Below are 18,547 nucleotides of genomic sequence, written 5' to 3'. Positions count from 1 at the left end.
GTTCAAGCACATGGGCTATGGTAAGCACATTTAACAGCTATAGTAAGGTTTCCCTTCAGGTCACCTTTGTGGGTAGAGTGGTTAGGAATAAAGAACACATCTAAGTAAAAAGATGTAAGCAGAAGATTCCAGTCCCTGCTGTAACCCCTACCTGAATGGCCTCCACTTTGGCTGTCCAGTCTCTAGCCCGCTGCAGGGCTTCTTTCAGTGCCAGCACATTGGGCAGGTAAGCAGGGATGTTCTTTGCTTCATTCACGATGCCCTCCAGAGCCATCATACTTTGGCGTGGTCTAGAGTAAGAAAAACCCAATTCCAGCCTTCTCTCAAAATGCCAGTCAACTAAAGACATGAATTTGACAGGCTGGTGATGCAACTTCATCACTACGCTGCAGTGTAGGATACCACGGCTCTATTCTTGGAGGGTGCTACTGGCTACCAAATAACAGGAGAGGTGAGAAACCTGACAGACTTTGTACAATCAAGTTCAAAAGGGCACAGCATCAGAACTCCTTAACATCGAGGAAGCTGTCTTGTGTATCATACTCAGTGTTTTTTGTTGAGGGGAATGAATAGCAAAGACAGCAGCAATTCACAGCCTCTTGCCACTGTGCAACATGACAGGGAATCAACTCTTCTGCAACTCAACAACCTCCAATCCAACTCTTGAGCAATCAAACTGCTGGGAGGGTAAAAAAAAAAAAAGCTCTACAGCTTCAAAGCTCCTACTTTTCACCACGTTCCTCATCAGAGACTAAGAATCCCCGAAGCATGTAACCTATAAGAACAGTTTGCAAAGGAACACTCACCTGGCCTGCAGGTAGACCTTGGCCTTTTCCTCCCACCTCTCCGAGACTGTAAGCAGCTCCTGCAGCTCAGCCATGGCTTTCTCTACAGCATGGTGTGGTGCCAAGCCCACACCTGAGTCAATCAGCTTCTTCATCACATCTAGGGTGACCCTCTGGGGATCCAAGAGGGTGGACCTCACCTCATCAAGCCACCGTGCCTGCTGCAGTTCTTGTTTCAGCCTTGGCAGTTCAGGAAGTTCTACATAAAGGCCAGAGCCCATGTCTATCAACTCCTGCAGCTTGGAAGAGTCTGGGATCTCATCCATCATAGCTTCTTGAGCACGCTCATGAAATTCTTCCACATCATCGAGCAGATTCTGAAATAACATACAGTACAAGTCAATTAGGAAAAAAACGCCCATAGAATCAAAAGGGAAAGTTGACGGAGGGATCAGTTAGCTGCAGATTTGTATGTGATCATCACATAATCAGTCAGAGCTTCTACATACAATGCCAGCAGTCTGTCACAAGCCATCAAGTCTGACACATATTAAGTAACAGACCACCTAAACTCATTTGGCCTAATGTTTCATACACTATATGTATTACATGGATGAAACTCTGCACCTAAAATAGTACAACTGCAACTAACTACAGCTGCCAACAAAACAGAATATTAAGCATTGCCCGGTCAACATATATTTTAAAATAGTCGGGGGGAAACAATCTGCAAATCAGATTGTCCTTTTAATCTAGTGTCAGGGGCATTACACTAATGACGACAATACACAACAGAGCACAACATGCCGAGGAAAGCCAGAGTTGTACAAGGACATGAATACCAAAAAAATCATTAAACAACAATGGTCAGGTTTTAAATTACTGTTTCCTAAAGCAGGCCCACTACTTAAACACACCTGGGTTTTATCTAAAAAAAGGAAAGAAAAAGCAAAACCCTCTAACGAAAGGAGACCATTTCACAGAAATCCAACTGCACTGCTGCAGTTGTCCTCATCCTCATGTTTTGGCACTGCAATGAAAAAAATCAAAGAAAGCAAACAGACGGGAAAGAACCTCTACAGGAGATTCATTCAAGGACATTCAACCAGTATATTCAATTGATTCACTCCTGAGTATCTTACAAAAAGACAGGTATTTCTGATAGCAAGTCAATGGCACAATGAGGAGCAAAACCTGCATTTCCTAACCCTTAGCTTACTGTCTTTTTTGTCTAATGCTGCTTTTCCTGAGTTTCTGGAAACCAGCAGGCTTTTACAAAAAAGAACAAGATCCACACTATAAAGATTTTGATTTAGGGAACATACGCCAAATGCTTCATTGTGACAACAGTAAATTATTACTGTTTAATAATTAATAATGCCTTTTGTGTTAGAAAATACTCATCATCCAACATGGCAATTATTTTGCAATTCATTACAATGGATAATTGCATTCAAATGCCAAATGCCATGCTGAAAGCTAGTGACTGCTTAGGCATAAATGATCATTATCTGACTTCATTCAGAAGCTAAGAGACTATGGTATGTAAGCAGTAGAATGATAATATTTATTTTATTGATTAGTGATTACGTTGAAGCTTCAAGAACAATACGTGTGCACAGAGTACGTTAACAGGACCAGTTTCTTAAGGCTGGAGGGGAAGAAGAGAGAGACTAGCTGGGTGAAAATGCTTAAGACAAGAATAAGCACTAATACTGTTAAGAGTTTATTGTATGCCCTCAGCTCTGTCATCCACTAATTATATCTTAATTAGAAGCATGTTTTAAATATACTAGAAACAAAGAAATCCTTAGGGAACAACCTTATAGATCTAACAACAGATGATGACAAAATTTCATGAATAAGTATTAGTAAATATTCCTGGTTTGTATTTGGAAAGAAGTGTAGTAAAATCTTCCTATCGTATGAGGATGGTAATATGCTTTCCACTCTACTAGCTGCTGAGAAACACACTAAAGAACATCTTTGAAGGATAAAGATTAGAGTCAACAGGCCTGGAAAATCTGTATCCTGAGTTCTATAGTTTTCTGAAGGTACCTGTTTTCAGCAGCAACATGCCAGTATCAAAGACAAGAAGAAAGTCCAATATAAAGTCTCTCCGTGACACCAACAGTATCTCAAACACTATTATTATATGTTTGGTTATGTAAGGGTAGCTGCACATATGGTGTTTTTGTTTGGTTTTTTTTGTGGTTGGACTCAATCTCAAAGGTCCCTTCCAACCATGAAGATTCTGTGATTCTGTTTAGAGTTTTAGAATCTCAATCTAGCACTATAGAACATTCTTCTTAAAACTTTATCAGCAGAGAATATGCGGGTTAATAAATGGTTAACATATCTCAAGAACCATTTCTCAAGGTGAAAAATCTTTATTTATTAAGGATGTTTCTTCAAGGAGTTTTCCAGAAGTTAGTTAGTAGGCGAAACACTATTTAACATTTCATCATCAGTGACACTGAAACAAATTAAGATTACTGCTGAAAACACTTGCTATGATACGACTGCCAGAGTGATAAATGATAATAGCAGCCAGGGGAATCAGTATGATCTGGATTACTTATTAGTCTAGGTTCATTCAAAGACAGGTGCAAAGATATATATGAAGGACAAGAAATGCAGGCCATGCATACAGATTAAGGGGGCTGTGACTGGGAAAGGAAGGCTGAGAAGTATTTACAGAACACTTATCAATGTGATACTGCTTTCCCTCTCCCCTAAAGAAACACCAATATAACCTTCAGAAGTTTCTACCAAAACATGTGAAGGGTAGGATTTAACTGCAAATTCCACCACTATAGATAGCATTAAAGATGCTGGAATAAGAGTAACTGGTTCAGAAAGATAAAACTGGGCAGTCTGGACAGTGACACGTGGGAAGAATCTTTTCTCTTGATTTAGCTAGTGAGACCATCACACCTGACCATGCCCACTGCAACATGCACCTTAAGTGAGATTGCCACACAAGAGAGCTAAGGTCTTCTTCCAGAATGGCAAAGGAGGCCAGCTGGAATACTTTAGAGTATCTCACAGGTCACTAGAGATCCATGTTTAGGCTATCAAATCGAGCCTATTCAGCTGCTATGACTACACTAGCATAAAAGTACAAATGCCATTGTAGCCCTCTTTGAGATGTGTTGCAAATAAGCAGGAAATACATGTTACCATTCCACTATGGACAGACAGCAACATGCCATCAACTTCAATGACAACAGCAAGATTACCCAGTAAAGCAGGGAGATACCGAGCTAGATATATCCAAAGTATTTTACTTCCCTTCTTGAGGCCACAGATAATTGCAAAGCAGCTACTTGCTTTATATTAGAAGCTAGAAATGAAACACCCCATTAAATCCATCTCTGCCAGTGCAGGACTCATACTTAAAAAAAAAACAAAGAGTCTTTCATCCTTTACATCAGGCAATATTATCAAAGTAAAAAGCGTGACACATGATATATCCAAGGAGCAGATGCAGACTTACCTTTACTTGTCGGGCCTGGCTGATAACACAGGGCAGGCTAAACAACTGCTGTACAAATGCTTTAAGCTCCTCCATAGTTAGCTTGGTCCGTGTCCTTCCACTATCTTGGCTCTGTCTGCTGTATGAATGGACATAATTAAACAATATTACATGAGAAAGATGGTGATGATCCCTGGATTTACTCCCGGAGACAGAAAGCCATCAAGACTACTGAGAAGTTACCAAAAAAATTTCATCATTTGCACTCAAAAAACCCAAACTCCACAAGGATTCCAAAATCTTGAAAACTAAGTTTAATGTAACTCCTCTAAGCATCTTCAATGGAATTTACCCTTCTTTTCAAAAGGTAGGAATATCCAGATGACTTTCAAATTGGGTTTGTTCCAAATAGGGAACATAGCCCCAGAAAGCTTGCTTTAGGCAGCTCAAGAAGTTAACTGCCATGACAGGCACTGAGAAGATGTCTCAGGTACGTAACAGCAATAAACTCTGAAAAGAAGTCTCATTTTCTAGAGCATGCTCCCTCGTAGACAGAGAACTGTCAAAAACGGCCTTGCAACAGGGAAAGACTGCTACCAAGTAGGATGTGTTCTGCAAAGACATCTCCATTAAATATCACTTGCAGCAAGTATCACAAGCCCACTGACTGCAGTAAAAGACTTAAAAAGTGACACACTGCACAAATTAAACACTTGGTATACACATCACCGGCAGGCACAGCAGTTTCACAGGCAGGACAGAATTTAAACACTGAAGAGTTGTTCCCTGCTAATGAATCTACATTTTATTACTATAGAAACATTAAAGAAAAACAAAATTCAATCTTTGAACCTATAGACTTAAAAATACAATTGTAAGAATAAAATTTAGATTAATGATCAAATATAATTACACATTAGCTAAAACTCAAAGAGAAAAAAAGGATACTGCAGGCTTTGATTAGCTATGACAGACAGTGAGAAGTGGTGGTTGCACTGAACCTACTGTGCCTCCGTTACTCCTACATGAGAGTGAATGGGGTGATGCACTCCCAAGAGACACAACTGCAGCAGGTGACACTCTTTTTTCAACATCACACTGGCATTCCATCCCTAGTCCAACCATGGACCACCACAACATGAGATGCTGCACAAAAAGATGCAACTATCCCTGCCTATGGAAACTCACAATTTCAACAGCATGGAGATATCTTCACAGCTATGCATTACCTATTTTTCAGGTTTATATATAATCAGATGTATAAGGGATAGATTTTCTTTTGCTATTTTTGACCATGAGTTTATTGCTGCTTTAGTCCCTGCTAAACTGTTCTGTTTGAACACTCAGTTTTAGTTTGCTTTTTTAATAACCTGCTCCTTTGTGTAAATGTGATCCTTCTCAATGTATTAAATATGAACATAAATGTTAAAGAATCTGAAAGTGACCTCTATATTTAAGTTTCCTAACACTGTTCACCAGAGAGGTTTCAAAATCTCTCCCAAACCTCCATTTTGTAACATATTGCTATTTAGCAAACACTCTTCAGATGTATAGACAATTCCTTTTTTTTTTTTGTCCCATGGAGCTCCTTTCAGCTTTAGATAAGACACACCATCGAAAGTTGTCAAATCTTTCTACCCCTTGTGTTTCTTGGGATAGAGCTGGATATCCACCAAACAATTAACTGAAGGCAAGTCTGTTGAGAGAAGGCTGACACACTCCAACAGCAGGAGGAGGAGGAGGAAGCAGCAACACCAGGAACAGCTTAGAGCTACCAAAAATAATTAAACTCCACTAGGAACAGGGCAATGCGATCCCTGTAGTGTTGCTTCCCTCACTCAGACCAGAGCTGTAAGTGACCACATCTCTGTGGAAGTGGGATCCTACAAGCAATAAAAATCAAGATGAGGTAGGAGCAGGAGAGAGTGTCACACTGAGGCAGCCACAGGCAAGGAGGCAGAAGTCACTGAGGCAAGTCACTGCTTCTCAGCCACACTTCACCGCCTCCCATGGTTCTTCCTGAGAAGTAAAAGACTGGCTCAAACTATGGGCTGTTTTTGCTCTCTGCACCACTCTGCTCCCCAGGATCCTTTTGTCAATGCTGGCAAGACACATTTCCTTTGCATCTTCCAGTAACTCTACCAGCATCACAACATGTTCCGCAACTTGAAAACAGCTGGCAAAATTAAAGGTATTTTTGAGAAATGCTCTACCAGAAGATATACCTGCACTTGCCTCACTAACCACAATTGGTATTTCCTACTTTTCCAGCATTTTGCTTTGCAATCCAATGTTTTCACAGATTTTCTTTCCATAGCTTTAAGCTATGTACTTAGCCATGCTACCTAAAATACAAACATTCATATCAAGACTTAGTTTCATCACATTTTTCCTCTAGTTGTCTTTGCCTACAGCTCTCCCACACGTTCAGAGAAATACCCGATCAGCGATCAAACACACAACTTCTCCAAAGGACTTGACATTTCAGTACATGAGTCAGCTGAAAACAGTATGTTCAACGTTCCAAGCAGGTCCACTTTTTTGGCCCTTTGTGTTACTGTATCTGCCACCCCTACCACTCAATGAGTCACAACACTAAGGGCACGAAACATTGAAAGAAGTTCGTGGACAGCAAGACCTCAGGGTTCTTACAGGTCCAATCAAGGAACAAAAAGATGGAAGCTGTTGGAAAAAATGCCTGTCCTACCTGTGTTTTTGCTTTTTGCTCAGAAGCAGCTGTGCTACCGAAGCACAGGTCTCTGCTTCTTTCACAGCGTCTCTGAGCCTGCGGAAAAGATCATTCTCTGGATATTTCCTGTCTTCAGCATCCTCCAACATTACTCTCAGCTCGATCACATCTGTAACAACAGTATATGAATAATTTGTATGCAAAAAAAAAAAATATTTTAGACTGCTTCAAAGGCTTCAACCAAGATTCTAACAGGCTAATTCAATTTGAAATGCACAATGATGAGTTGCATTACACCCTCAGATTAGCTCATTTCTTTTTTCCACTAAACAATATACAGTGTTTCTCTCATTAAATGAGAGCACAGAGCAAATGTAGGAGTTTCAGGACATCCTACTACAAACAATAGAAGTCTGACCTTTCTTGTGGTTGAGATTGGCAGACAGAGCCTCTGTAACTCTACTGACCCAAGTATCATAAGACTGTGCTCTAACTTTCACTCCATATAGCAAAGAAGGAAGGTCTTCTAGTGGGTATCGGTACCTGGAGATATGGAAAGAAAATACAGAAAGAGTATTAATGCCCATACAAAAGCCAGGATATTGCTTATATTGAGTTTTCCCAGCTACAAGTCCAGAAAGACAGAACATGTATAATACCTGCTGCCTTAGTATGAAGAAACAAGCAAAGAGAATAAAAATCCTCCTTAAAGGAAGAAAGGAGTGTAGCCAAATGTTGTATTTGGTCACTGGTCTCCAGCAAACTATTGGATATGGAAGAAAAGTAGGGGAAAAATAAAATCCTGTGTACCTTAGACATTTCTTCTGCATGGGACATGGACATAAATCAGATGGATGGTATAAGCACACCAGACGCTCAGGATTACAGGAGCACGTAAGAGCTGACAAGAAGCACGTGGTTCTGCAAGCTGTGCACTGACGCTCATCATCTGGAACCAGTTCAAACACCTCTTCTTCAGACATCAACACTCCCTAGCAAAAAAAAAAAAAAAGGACGCTTGCTAAAAACTCTAATCCAGGTTGGGGGGAAGTGGAAGCAAAACTCCTTTTGCAAGCAAAGTAAGAGTTGTCTTATTACTCACCATCTGTACAACAGACTCCCTTAATCGTGTCTCTTCCTCTATCATTAGAGTCATCTCTTTGCAAACCATGGCAGCCAGCCCAACATCCAAGCACTCTGGATCTGCAGCCATCTTGAAGATCAGCTCTTCATGGGAGAAAACACAATGACGTCCCAGCCTTCGGTAATGACTCACACACTGACGTCCAATGGGAAGCTATAAAAAAAACCCCACCACCTATGATTTTGGGAAAAGACACTTCAAGATGATCTCTTAGCTCCCACCTTTCTTCCTTTGACAAAACCTGGCAAAAGACTAAGAGTTGTATTTTAAGGGACAGAGTCAATTATAACAACCTTAAATCACATCACAGGTGATGACAAAGAGGATATCCATGTTGGAGAGGCATCTGCCATAACCTTATGTGCTTAACTTTCAGACACAAGTTTAAGAGCTGCCTAAGCTCTTTTTCATTTCAGTGGAAAAAAACTGGCACCAAAAAGAAGTCATCTAGTCTATGCTAAGGTGACAGCATTGTCCTCTGGATGCTACTATGCTTGGACTTAGATATTTAACACAATATGCTTAGAGTTAACCAAAACTCATACCACTCATTTTGTCCCTTTTAAAGCAAAAAATATAGAAAGCTAGATTAATTTGATACACAGGGGTTTGGTTATATTTTGCATAAGCAAAGGAAATTTCACGTAGCTAGTGTGAGTTTAGCATTTTTTCTAAAGACTATACACAGATTACATCAAGAGCACAGGAAAAAAGAAGAAAACAAGAGGCATTTTCAATCCTGTAGACAATTTCTCTGATGAATGAATAAAATTCTCTGATTAAGGACTAGAATTCCTATTTGAATGTAACAAAACAGAAGTCAGAGATAGACAAATTACAGAGCAGATCTTAACTTCCAACTGTAAACCCTGGATAGCGACAGGACACACCTTTGACAACTTCCTGAAGAATTCACACAATTTATGCTCTGGTGTGGCACGGCTATTAGAACAAGCACTAATATGATTAAAAGGGGCAATGAGCTGACAGAAAAGGAGAACAGAAGATTGTCATATGTCTACCTCCAACACTCAAATGACAACAAGACAGTACATTAATTTGTATCATATTCAGAAAGAAGCATCAAAAATACTAAAGGTATTGTGAGATGTCACTTTTGGGTTAAATCAATAACTAAAATGGAAGACCACATGCCAAAGTTTCAGTTTGAAGCTGCTTAAAATTATGTGCTTATCAAAATTATTTTGTGCAAGGAAACTCACATCAGTCTTTAACTGTTGTACCAGGAACTATAAACATAAAACATTATGAAACATAAAAGACTACTCTTCAGATAAAATTGCTAACACTCTCCTTGCAAAGGTGACCTAGCAGAGACATAGCAAACATACACAAAAGAACACACCCAGTCAGCGGTGCAGAAGTTCACAGCTTCAGCAAAGTTATATCCCTGGTTAAATCCAGAGTGATAGGCACGAGGAAAGGTTACAACAAATTCACCAGCACACTGATTGGTCCTGTATACCTAATACAAGTGAGGATAAAGAAAAAAATTAAAAATATTAAATTCTCAATATAGTTTAAGACACACAGTTAACAAGACATTTGAACACCACTTTCTTTACCTATAGAACACCACAGGCAACACAGTTACCCAAAAAGTGGTAAGGATTGGTTCTGTCTTCTTAAAGTGAATCCTCAATTTATAGCCTTACTCAAAAAGGCTGAATATATAAGCCAACAGTTGAAAATGCTCTTTATAAATCCCAAAAGGGATGTTTCTCTATCATCATGTAAACCATTGCACTACAAAGCGCAAAAGCTTCTGCAAATAGTTTATGGTTTGCTTTGTTGGGGTATTTGCCAGATAAGCAATTTACCCTAAGACATAAGCAAATGACAGGAACCGCTGCTTAAACGTCTGCAGTCAATTATGTTTGGTCAAAAAAAGTTTGTAAAGCTGAGTTTTCTACAGAACATTAGATAGGTATTTTATTGTCAAAAGATATAAAAACCATTTCACAGACTAACTTCCCGCTATGGCAGAGTTTTTTAATTAAAAATGAAATGTAACACACAATGTACACTTGTTCTATATTTTATGTAAGAAGCTTGGCACAATCACTTCTGATAAAATTTAAATTTCATGGTGAGTATAGCCAAGATTTTTAGAAAACAGCTCTAAAAAACACCCCATAACTAATGAGCTGAATATGTAAATGTCCACCATAAAAATTCTTCAGAGTTTTGCCAAACAATTGTTACACAAATCTGGCACAGAATGAAAAAAAAGAGAGCGCATAAGAGTACTTATGTAAAAAATGCTCATGTGCTACTCACTGGTACACCATGTTCCATCAGCACATTGGGGTTCATAATAGTGACCAGCTGATGCAGGAGATCAGGCTGGGATTCAAATAGCTCAGGAGCCAATTCCTTCATCACATCCTCTAGCTGCTCTGCTGCATGAGAGGGCACGCCATACCACGTCTTCGGCTCTCCCCTAACAAAACACAACCACAGCAATAAACACATTACTTAAAGAAAAGTAACGGTGCCACCCAACTACAAAGCACACCTCAAATTAGCACCACTGTCCACAGAAGCCAAGTATTTTGCATATAGACACGAAAAAGTCTTTAACCAACAATAGTCTTCTTCAGGATGTATCATTCTAATCTGAAAAATCAATTACACTACAATACAACTCTCAGTTGTCAATCTGACAGCAGATTTGCCATGACAAGCCAAACGTGGAAGATAACTGTCATTTACCATGCACTAAAGGGATGAAATGGGCAATCATTTTCCTTTAGTAAGAAGAAAGTTTAACAAAAAAAACCTCGGCCATCACAGCTAATCTTTAAGAGAGAAGAGATCATGGTACTCCTCCACTCAATTTGGCTTGGAGTAGTCCTATGCCTGAAACCAATGGAATAGTATACCAGCTAGGCAGAAGTGGAAAGAGTAAAACACCAGACAGTACAACCAAATATAAGCAATCCTTCTAATAACACATAACCAGTTACTGAAAACTAGTGGTCCGCTGGACTCCTAAGATAAGAAATGTCTAATAACGTGAATCAGTAAAGTATGAGGGAAGAAAGAGATTAACAAGACCAAAACTAAACAGAAAATTACTTGAGAACATATTATTCTAGTCCTTCCAGTCCTGTCTTCACCAAAATAAACTGTAATGATCTAGAATCTATAGTGCTGGGGTTTATTTTTAAATTTTATTTTACTGAGAAGTACAAGCAGTATTCTGCTGAAATATCTGAAACTATTTACATAGCACTATTTCACTGTATTAATAATCTTGTCACCAGCCATCCCGAAAGTTAGAAGAGGAATAGTGTATGGTTCCTACAGGCTTCAGTGACACCTGCTGGTAGGACACAGCTAGTAAACCCCAGTAAAACTATCTGGGCTGCTGGAATTCAACAGCTGACACAAAACCCTCACAAACCGATCTAGTTAACAGCATGCTGAGGACAATAACCAAACTGTAAAAAAATTAATCCCCCTCCTGAGCCTGTGGATCAGATCTTACTAGCAAACATGCTTCTCCAAAAACGTGCAATCACAGTCTAAAGGTTATAAGCTCATCCTTACCAGATGTACAACAGAATTTCTATTCTAAAGGGGTGCTTCCCACAGCTTCTCCTTCCTTCCCACCTGCTCTATCCACTGTCACTGAGCCTGATGAACTGGGAAGACTACAATGCAAATAGTTAATCTGTCGTGATTCTTCTTTTCAAAGTGAAAAGCTGAACACCACAACACTTCTGGGATTGTTCGGAAAGTCAGAATTACTTTCGAATTTCTCTTCTCTTGAATAGCAGTATTTCTGTGCATACATAGATCTGCTGCTGAACTGTCAGCTCCGATGCCTGTGTGAGCCACTAGGCAGCAGCATCCATTGCCAGCATAGGGGCATATCAACTTCAAGTCATAAAGCAGGGAACTGTAACTCAGTTCAAAATCAAAAGCTTTCTTAGAAAAGATGCGAGCCTGTAAAGCATGATTTTTACAGTGACACTTCATTTTTGGCAACACAGGAGTATTTAATGAGTTAATGAAAAAATACTAAAGTGCTTACGAACAGTATCTATACCCTCTTTCAATCAGCTTCAGTTAGGAATACGGACTGCTCATCACATTTAGCTTTTTGGTTAAAAATGTCATCAGCATGCATTTTCAAGTAGAACTATACATTTACTAACAGCAAACAGGGCAGTATAAGGTAAATGCATAAAGGAGAGTCCATACCAGTGCAGGTAGTTGATGGAATAGCTCCAGTGATCCTCAATATGCCAGCAAAATGAGGAGAAGCACATCCCTACATACAGCCAAGGTACCTTCATGCCAGAGATATCTGCATTGATGTGAGCAAGGACTGATTGTTCTAGAATTGGCATGTTATTCAAGTTCCAACCAGAAAGCGCATAATCCTGCCAAAAAAAGGAGAAAATTCTGAACAAATCAGAACATAAGGACACTAACTCCAGAAAAGGAAAGTACAAAGGAAGAGATCAGCCTATCCATCTCTACAGTAGAGTAATATTCTGCAACAATGAAGCATCAAAACTAGGAAACAATTCCTTAAAATACATTAGTCAGCAATTAATCAGACTAAGATTTAAGGCAAGTCCTAGTATTTCAGCATTCATAGCCCATCTTCTTTGGATCAAGGCTTACATACTTAGACTTTGATATTTTTTTTACCTCCAAGTTTATAGGTTTCATGCCTTCTTGGCAGAACAAAACACCAGCAATGCCAGTAGAAGAACAAAAGACAGAAGTCTTCAATAAAATAGGGTAACTTTAGAAAGTTTTCTCCGGAGAAGAAATTCCTACACACATTTCTGAGAAGACAGCATCACCAATTAAGCAATCCCACCTTTAATTTCAAATTTGTACCAAAAAACAAGAATCCAAACAGACTGCCTTAAATCTCACCACTGTGCTTTAACATCAGTCTACTTTCCACCTTAAAAAAAGCTATTAGCATAGATTCACAGTCATTTAAGGCATATCCCATAGCTGCTGAAAGGACTGGTCACACCCTCAGTTTAGCTGTCCCTGCTGTTTCCTTTGCTCTGGTGCTGTAAAGACAGTGCAGTCAGCCAGATGATCTAAGTGATCTGGCTAGAAAGCATTTTTTTAAACTTACTACTTTCATACAAATAGATCAACAAGCAGTTCTGACTACACAATTACTGCAGCCAACAAAGGCACAGGTAAAAAGGTGCAGTATTACCTCTTCCAGTGAGCAGTATAAATTGATTTGGGGCTGTGTAATCACAAAACCACACGTTTACTCTCATTTTGTCTGAATTTAGACAAATAAGCAGCCAGAAAATTTATATGCTGCAGTAAGATCCGAAGGAAAACAGGTAATATACTTACCAGCTGTTCCTTATAAAATTTTCTGTAATAGGATGCTGTATCTACATCTTTACATTCTTACAGAATGCACAGTCAGAGAAACAAGCTAAATCAAATTAGTTTGTTTTACCTATTATGAATGTTCTAAAAAGGTTAGAATCATGTTTCCATAGCTAACTCAATAACAAAAAGGTTTGGGACAAGAAAAAAATCTTATTGGTCTCCTCATACTCAGCCATACTGTAACAATTTGCACTTCTTTGCCTGGTAAGATTAAGTGATAAAAAACAGGTGTGGCTTAAATAATGAAAAGCAGCTTAGCTGTCAGCAACCAGAACCGTAAAAGAACATAAATATCAGATTAATGCCCTGCTCAAAAGGAATGTTAAGTGCATGCAAAAGCCTTAAGCAATTTCTTCATGAAAAAACTACACTGATTTCTGACCTAAATTCTTAATGTGAAATCTTATGCAGAGCAAAGAATGGGGTCAATCTGCATAGCCTGTTCCTCACCTCCTCCTCTGGCATCAGCTTTCGTCGACCATCCTTCACTGGGAAGCCACTTCCAAAGTCCTTGGATGATATATCAGCCCCATATTCCACAATGACATCTTCTTCTATACTGCTCACCAATCGCCAGAATTCTTTTTCTACAAGCTCAGTGGGAACCATCTGAAAGCGGAAGAGATGTACATGCAGATAAGACTCATCATAAAAGTTATCATTCAAACAATAAATCATTATCAATCCCCCATGAATTTTCAAACACCAAGGCCACTTCCTCTCTCTCCTCCATCTCTTCAAAGTCATGCAGTTTGGTCTGTATTCCTTAAGAGTGGCTGCAATGTAACAGAAATAGGATACCACATCATAAGTGATGGAATGAACAAAAAATAAGATGGGGTTACCAGAAGTACAGCTAAAAAGAAGGGGAGGAGGAGACAGCTAGAAGTCAAGAAACAAACAGAATGAACAGCATGCAAATTCCAAACTATTTCAGAGGATAACAACCTGAACTTCTGTGAAACAGTGAGGAAATTCAGATAAAGAATTGTGTTCAAGAGCTTAGTCCTCATATAGTTCATTACAACTCTTACTTATATGCTTTTATTTGTGAAGCTTATTTGTAAAATAAGTTTTGTTCCTTTGCTTTGCTCAATGTCCCAAAGTTGTATCATAAATTGGAATCCTTAAAAGGTAGAAGCTTTAGCAAGAACACCCCAAGAACCCTGGGAGGGGAAGGAGCTTGGTGCTGCATGCAGTCTACAGGACAGTGGAATCATGGAAGCGTGCCAAAGCAGAAATGCTAGTTTTAAAAATGCTGCTGAGATGCAGAACAAAAAAGCCCCTGATTATCGGACTCAGTCTATGGACTTGTCTACAAGAAAAGACTGTAACAGGTAGGAAAACAATGATTTATCCTCTGAACAAACTAAATCAAGACAGAAGCCATAAGAAGGGCAGGAGAAAGACCCCTTTGCCAAATAAGAACAAGATACTTGGTTCGATTAATCAAAAAGGGCAAGAACTTAACTGGAGTACAGCCACTAAGGTATCCCCTAACAAGTAATAAAGCTATCTATCACAGGAAAAGGGTGAAAAGAAGTTGAAATGAGACTAGATGCCAGAAAGCTAAATCATTTGTTTACATGTGTGAAGCTTATGGTGCCTCTTTAAACAAAGCTAAGATGCCTCAGCAAAAATCCAGGATCAGCTGAAACCTCTTCTCTTTTTCCCCTACAAGGAATCAAACAAAAGTTGAAACTCACATGGACCGGCATATTGAAATAATCAGACTTGAAGTTGTCAGCCATTTCACCAAAGCTCTGGAGAGTATATTCCCTGACAGCTTGTTCAAATCCAAAGGCCTCACGAGGTTTGTTGCATTCCTAGGAGACAGAACATAAAAATATTGTTCCCTGCAGCAGATTATGACATAGTTACATTTTTAGCAAAAAAAAAAAAAAAAACCTAATGTCCATCTTAGTCCTTACCAAACACAGTAAGCTAACAGTTTTGAGTGCTTTCCTCAGCTAAGGAAGTCCTACCACAATGGAAGCAGAACAGAATTAATTGTACAGAACCTAATCTAACACAGTAAAGCCCAATGCTACACACTTCTGCTTTCCTGTCCAAAACTAAGTTTCATTATCTACTGCTGCCAGCCAAAGAGGAAGACAGTGCACAAGATGCTTAGGCAGCCATGAGACGTTTCTTAGACAAGCTGGATTCAAGAACCTGCAGAATAACTGCACAGGAACAAGCCCTGCAAGCGCTTCAGTCTTATCAAGTCAGCAAATCACTAATGGATTTGGCACTGTGGAAGCAGACGGGAGGTAAGAGGAAGAAGGAAATTAAAACAGTGCAACATAGCTAATAACAGACATTGTCCATCTGACAGAAAATCTTCGTCTTCCACTGCTCTATTCCCATTCATTCCAAGAGTGCAAAAAATACCAGTTCACATTTCAGCTACTCTCCCCCACCCATTTCTACAGTATCTTTTTTAAGGCTCATTGTATCTGACACAATGTTTATATACATACAAGACATATTTGAATACAAACATGACAGCCCTTCAGTCATAAAGAAACAGGACTGGAAAGGAAAAGATATGGAAGATTAGAAGACTAGAAGAGAACAATAGTTTCTTTTTCTTCAAGAGGAACTACCCTTAGACTATGCCCAACTTTCATCAAATTGGTTCTTAAATTTGATACCAGAGAATCTGCAACTGAGAATCTACAACTTCTGTAACCACTGTCAAACAATGCTGACCTGAATACATATGAAGAGCCCTTACCCTGTTCCTCCTAGCTTTTGTTCCAGCACCCTGCTGTTAATATCGCATTAAGCATCTACACACAATTAATATTTAAAGTAAAAACTGAAGCAAAAAGCACTACTGCATTTCAAACATCTTTGTTATTTGTTTACTCTCCATTACATAATATAGCTAAGTTTTTTCCCCTTCTTCCTCTTACTTTCAAGGTATTTCCAGAATTTTTCAAGTACTTTCTCTATCATTTGCTAGTAACAACTTATTTCCCACCTGAACTTTTCTGATTTTGTCACTGCATGCATATTTTTTTCCTTGGGAAAAACATATCCTTGTTTTCACTAGTAGTAGTACTGGAATTTCTTCTGGGTTTCCATCTTCTTAAACCTCTGCAGCCACTATATTTACTAGTACATTCTCTAATTACCTCCATATTGAATTGCTGCAGTTTGCTAATACTGCTTTATTGCTCTCTCTTCACGGAGCAGTAAAAAAGCAGCTTAATCCACACTGTGAGCAGCAGCCCAAAGGGTTAGCCCCATCTTTTTTCTTGCCTGTAACTACGAATTTCCACCTCTTTCACAACGGCATTTGCCTGAATTCATCTGACAACCTAATCTCTCTTGGTGAAGGGTTAGAGAGCGGCGAGCTGATCCACCTTATTATGGGGCTGCACAACTATTCATACACCATCAAAGAAAAAAGCAGAAGCCCACAGCCAGGAAGGATGTGGGGGGAAACGGCGGTGGGTGGGTGGGTGTGTGGGGGTGTGTGTGTGTCTGCCTGCCCCTTTTGGAAAAAACACGGTCTAAAAAGTTAAAGCCAGTCACAAAATCACAGATTTAGAAACAGTAATTTTTTTTTCCTCTGAATTCCTCTGAATTTCCTCTGAATTCTACATCTACCAATTTCCTGAGCTTGCGAAATTTGTTTTCTTAAGACGAATACCAAGCCAATCAAATTACGTTCGGTGCCTTTAGGCTGTTGGAACTTGGTAGCTCTTCTTTTTTGAACAATGAAATTCAACTAGCTTCCATGTGCAGAGTTCCTTTTATAGTCTAAACCAAATCTAAAATAGCTACAAATTTTTAAATTAGTTCTTTCACTTTCTGCTACAAGCTATTCTGAACAATGCCTTAATGACTTCCCAATAATCAAAGCTCCCTGTTAAGCCCAAATTGCATACTTTGATTACTTCAGTTTCCAAAACATCTCATCATTATGCTGAAACCTGTATCACCTACTTCTCACCCTAATTTCCGACTACCATCTTATCAAATTGAGTTTCAGCTCTTAGCATACCAAGGCCAAAGTTTTAGCTGTCACATGGCTGTATAATAAACAATGGTTATGCTCAAGCTCTAGAAAGAACATTGCTCTCTCCTTATGGCTCAACCACCAAGAACAGCTGGAGATTCATAGCTCATCTTGACAACATTCCAAAGAAAACCACAGCTTCTACCCAGGCATTGAGCTGAACTGCTCTTCTGATCTTTCCAGGAACACAAGTGTACATACAAAACTTGAAACGTACCTCAGCAACACACTTTGGACACCTCCAGTCACCCTTGGGTACATCAGGTAAAGGAGGAATCAAGCAAAAAGTGTGATAGCTGTCATCACATCCATCACACAGAAGCAGTTTGTCCTCGTTATTTCCTCTGCCACAGAATAAGCAAACATACAGATCAACCTGTGGAGAAGAAAAAAAAAAAAAAAGAAAAAAGTTACAGAAAGTTTCCTCATCCAGAACCTGCCTTCCTTAAACTAAGGAACAACGGATGTAATCCTAAAGTCTGACATACGAACGTCAACCCAGTCTTCTCTGGTTTTTGAGAAGCACTGATAATGAACCATTATGCTTCAGTTCCCCAAAGCAGTAATACATGGGAGGAAGGGAGACCTTGGGAGCTGCAAAATAACTAACCAGTTCAGTTAGACAATCGTTTCTTATATAACACAAAGTAGCACCTTATTTACATTATTCTAAGGCAAAAGAAATAAGTTAGTTTTCAGAACTTCATGCTCTCCCTCTCTTTGGGTCTCTATTATGGAAAATAATTCAACCTAAACCCCTGCGAAGAGCACATGGCTGAGAAATCTCTCCAAAAACTATTTCAGAAACACACATGCCATCACTTGCAACAGTACAGTGATTATCTTTGCAATGAAAAGAACAAGAGATAACAAAACCAACAAATCCACAGATTTCAATCTAAAAATATAAGGGGAAGGGAAGGAAACTGCATGTAAAGTTACCAACTTTTTTCTCTGTACCAACTTCTTTCCCATTTTCTCCAAAATAAAGGATAAAAAACCT

The 18,547-nt window shown here is 39.1% G+C and overlaps 1 protein-coding gene across 1 annotated transcript in view; it reads right to left on the bottom strand.

The window, feature by feature from the left end:
• Positions 1-18,547, bottom strand: part of KDM5A (lysine demethylase 5A) — a 49,237-nt gene that overhangs the window by 15,395 nt on the left and 15,295 nt on the right. The window contains exons 8-20 of the mRNA XM_074144532.1: positions 17,762-17,920; positions 15,218-15,337; positions 13,962-14,120; positions 12,330-12,511; positions 10,398-10,560; positions 9,463-9,582; positions 8,055-8,249; positions 7,763-7,944; positions 7,371-7,495; positions 6,971-7,121; positions 4,285-4,399; positions 807-1,162; positions 152-290 (exon numbers count right to left, since the gene is read on the bottom strand). Coding sequence (XP_074000633.1) covers positions 152-290; positions 807-1,162; positions 4,285-4,399; positions 6,971-7,121; positions 7,371-7,495; positions 7,763-7,944; positions 8,055-8,249; positions 9,463-9,582; positions 10,398-10,560; positions 12,330-12,511; positions 13,962-14,120; positions 15,218-15,337; positions 17,762-17,920 — 2,166 coding nt within the window. The remainder of the gene's footprint in view (positions 1-151; positions 291-806; positions 1,163-4,284; positions 4,400-6,970; positions 7,122-7,370; positions 7,496-7,762; positions 7,945-8,054; positions 8,250-9,462; positions 9,583-10,397; positions 10,561-12,329; positions 12,512-13,961; positions 14,121-15,217; positions 15,338-17,761; positions 17,921-18,547) is intronic.

The sequence above is a fragment of the Numenius arquata genome, chromosome 2 (assembly GCF_964106895.1).
Source record: "Numenius arquata chromosome 2, bNumArq3.hap1.1, whole genome shotgun sequence".
NCBI classification, from domain to species: domain Eukaryota; kingdom Metazoa; phylum Chordata; class Aves; order Charadriiformes; family Scolopacidae; genus Numenius; species Numenius arquata.
Note: the sequence above shows the minus strand (reverse complement) of the source record. Positions and strands in the feature narration are given on the sequence as shown.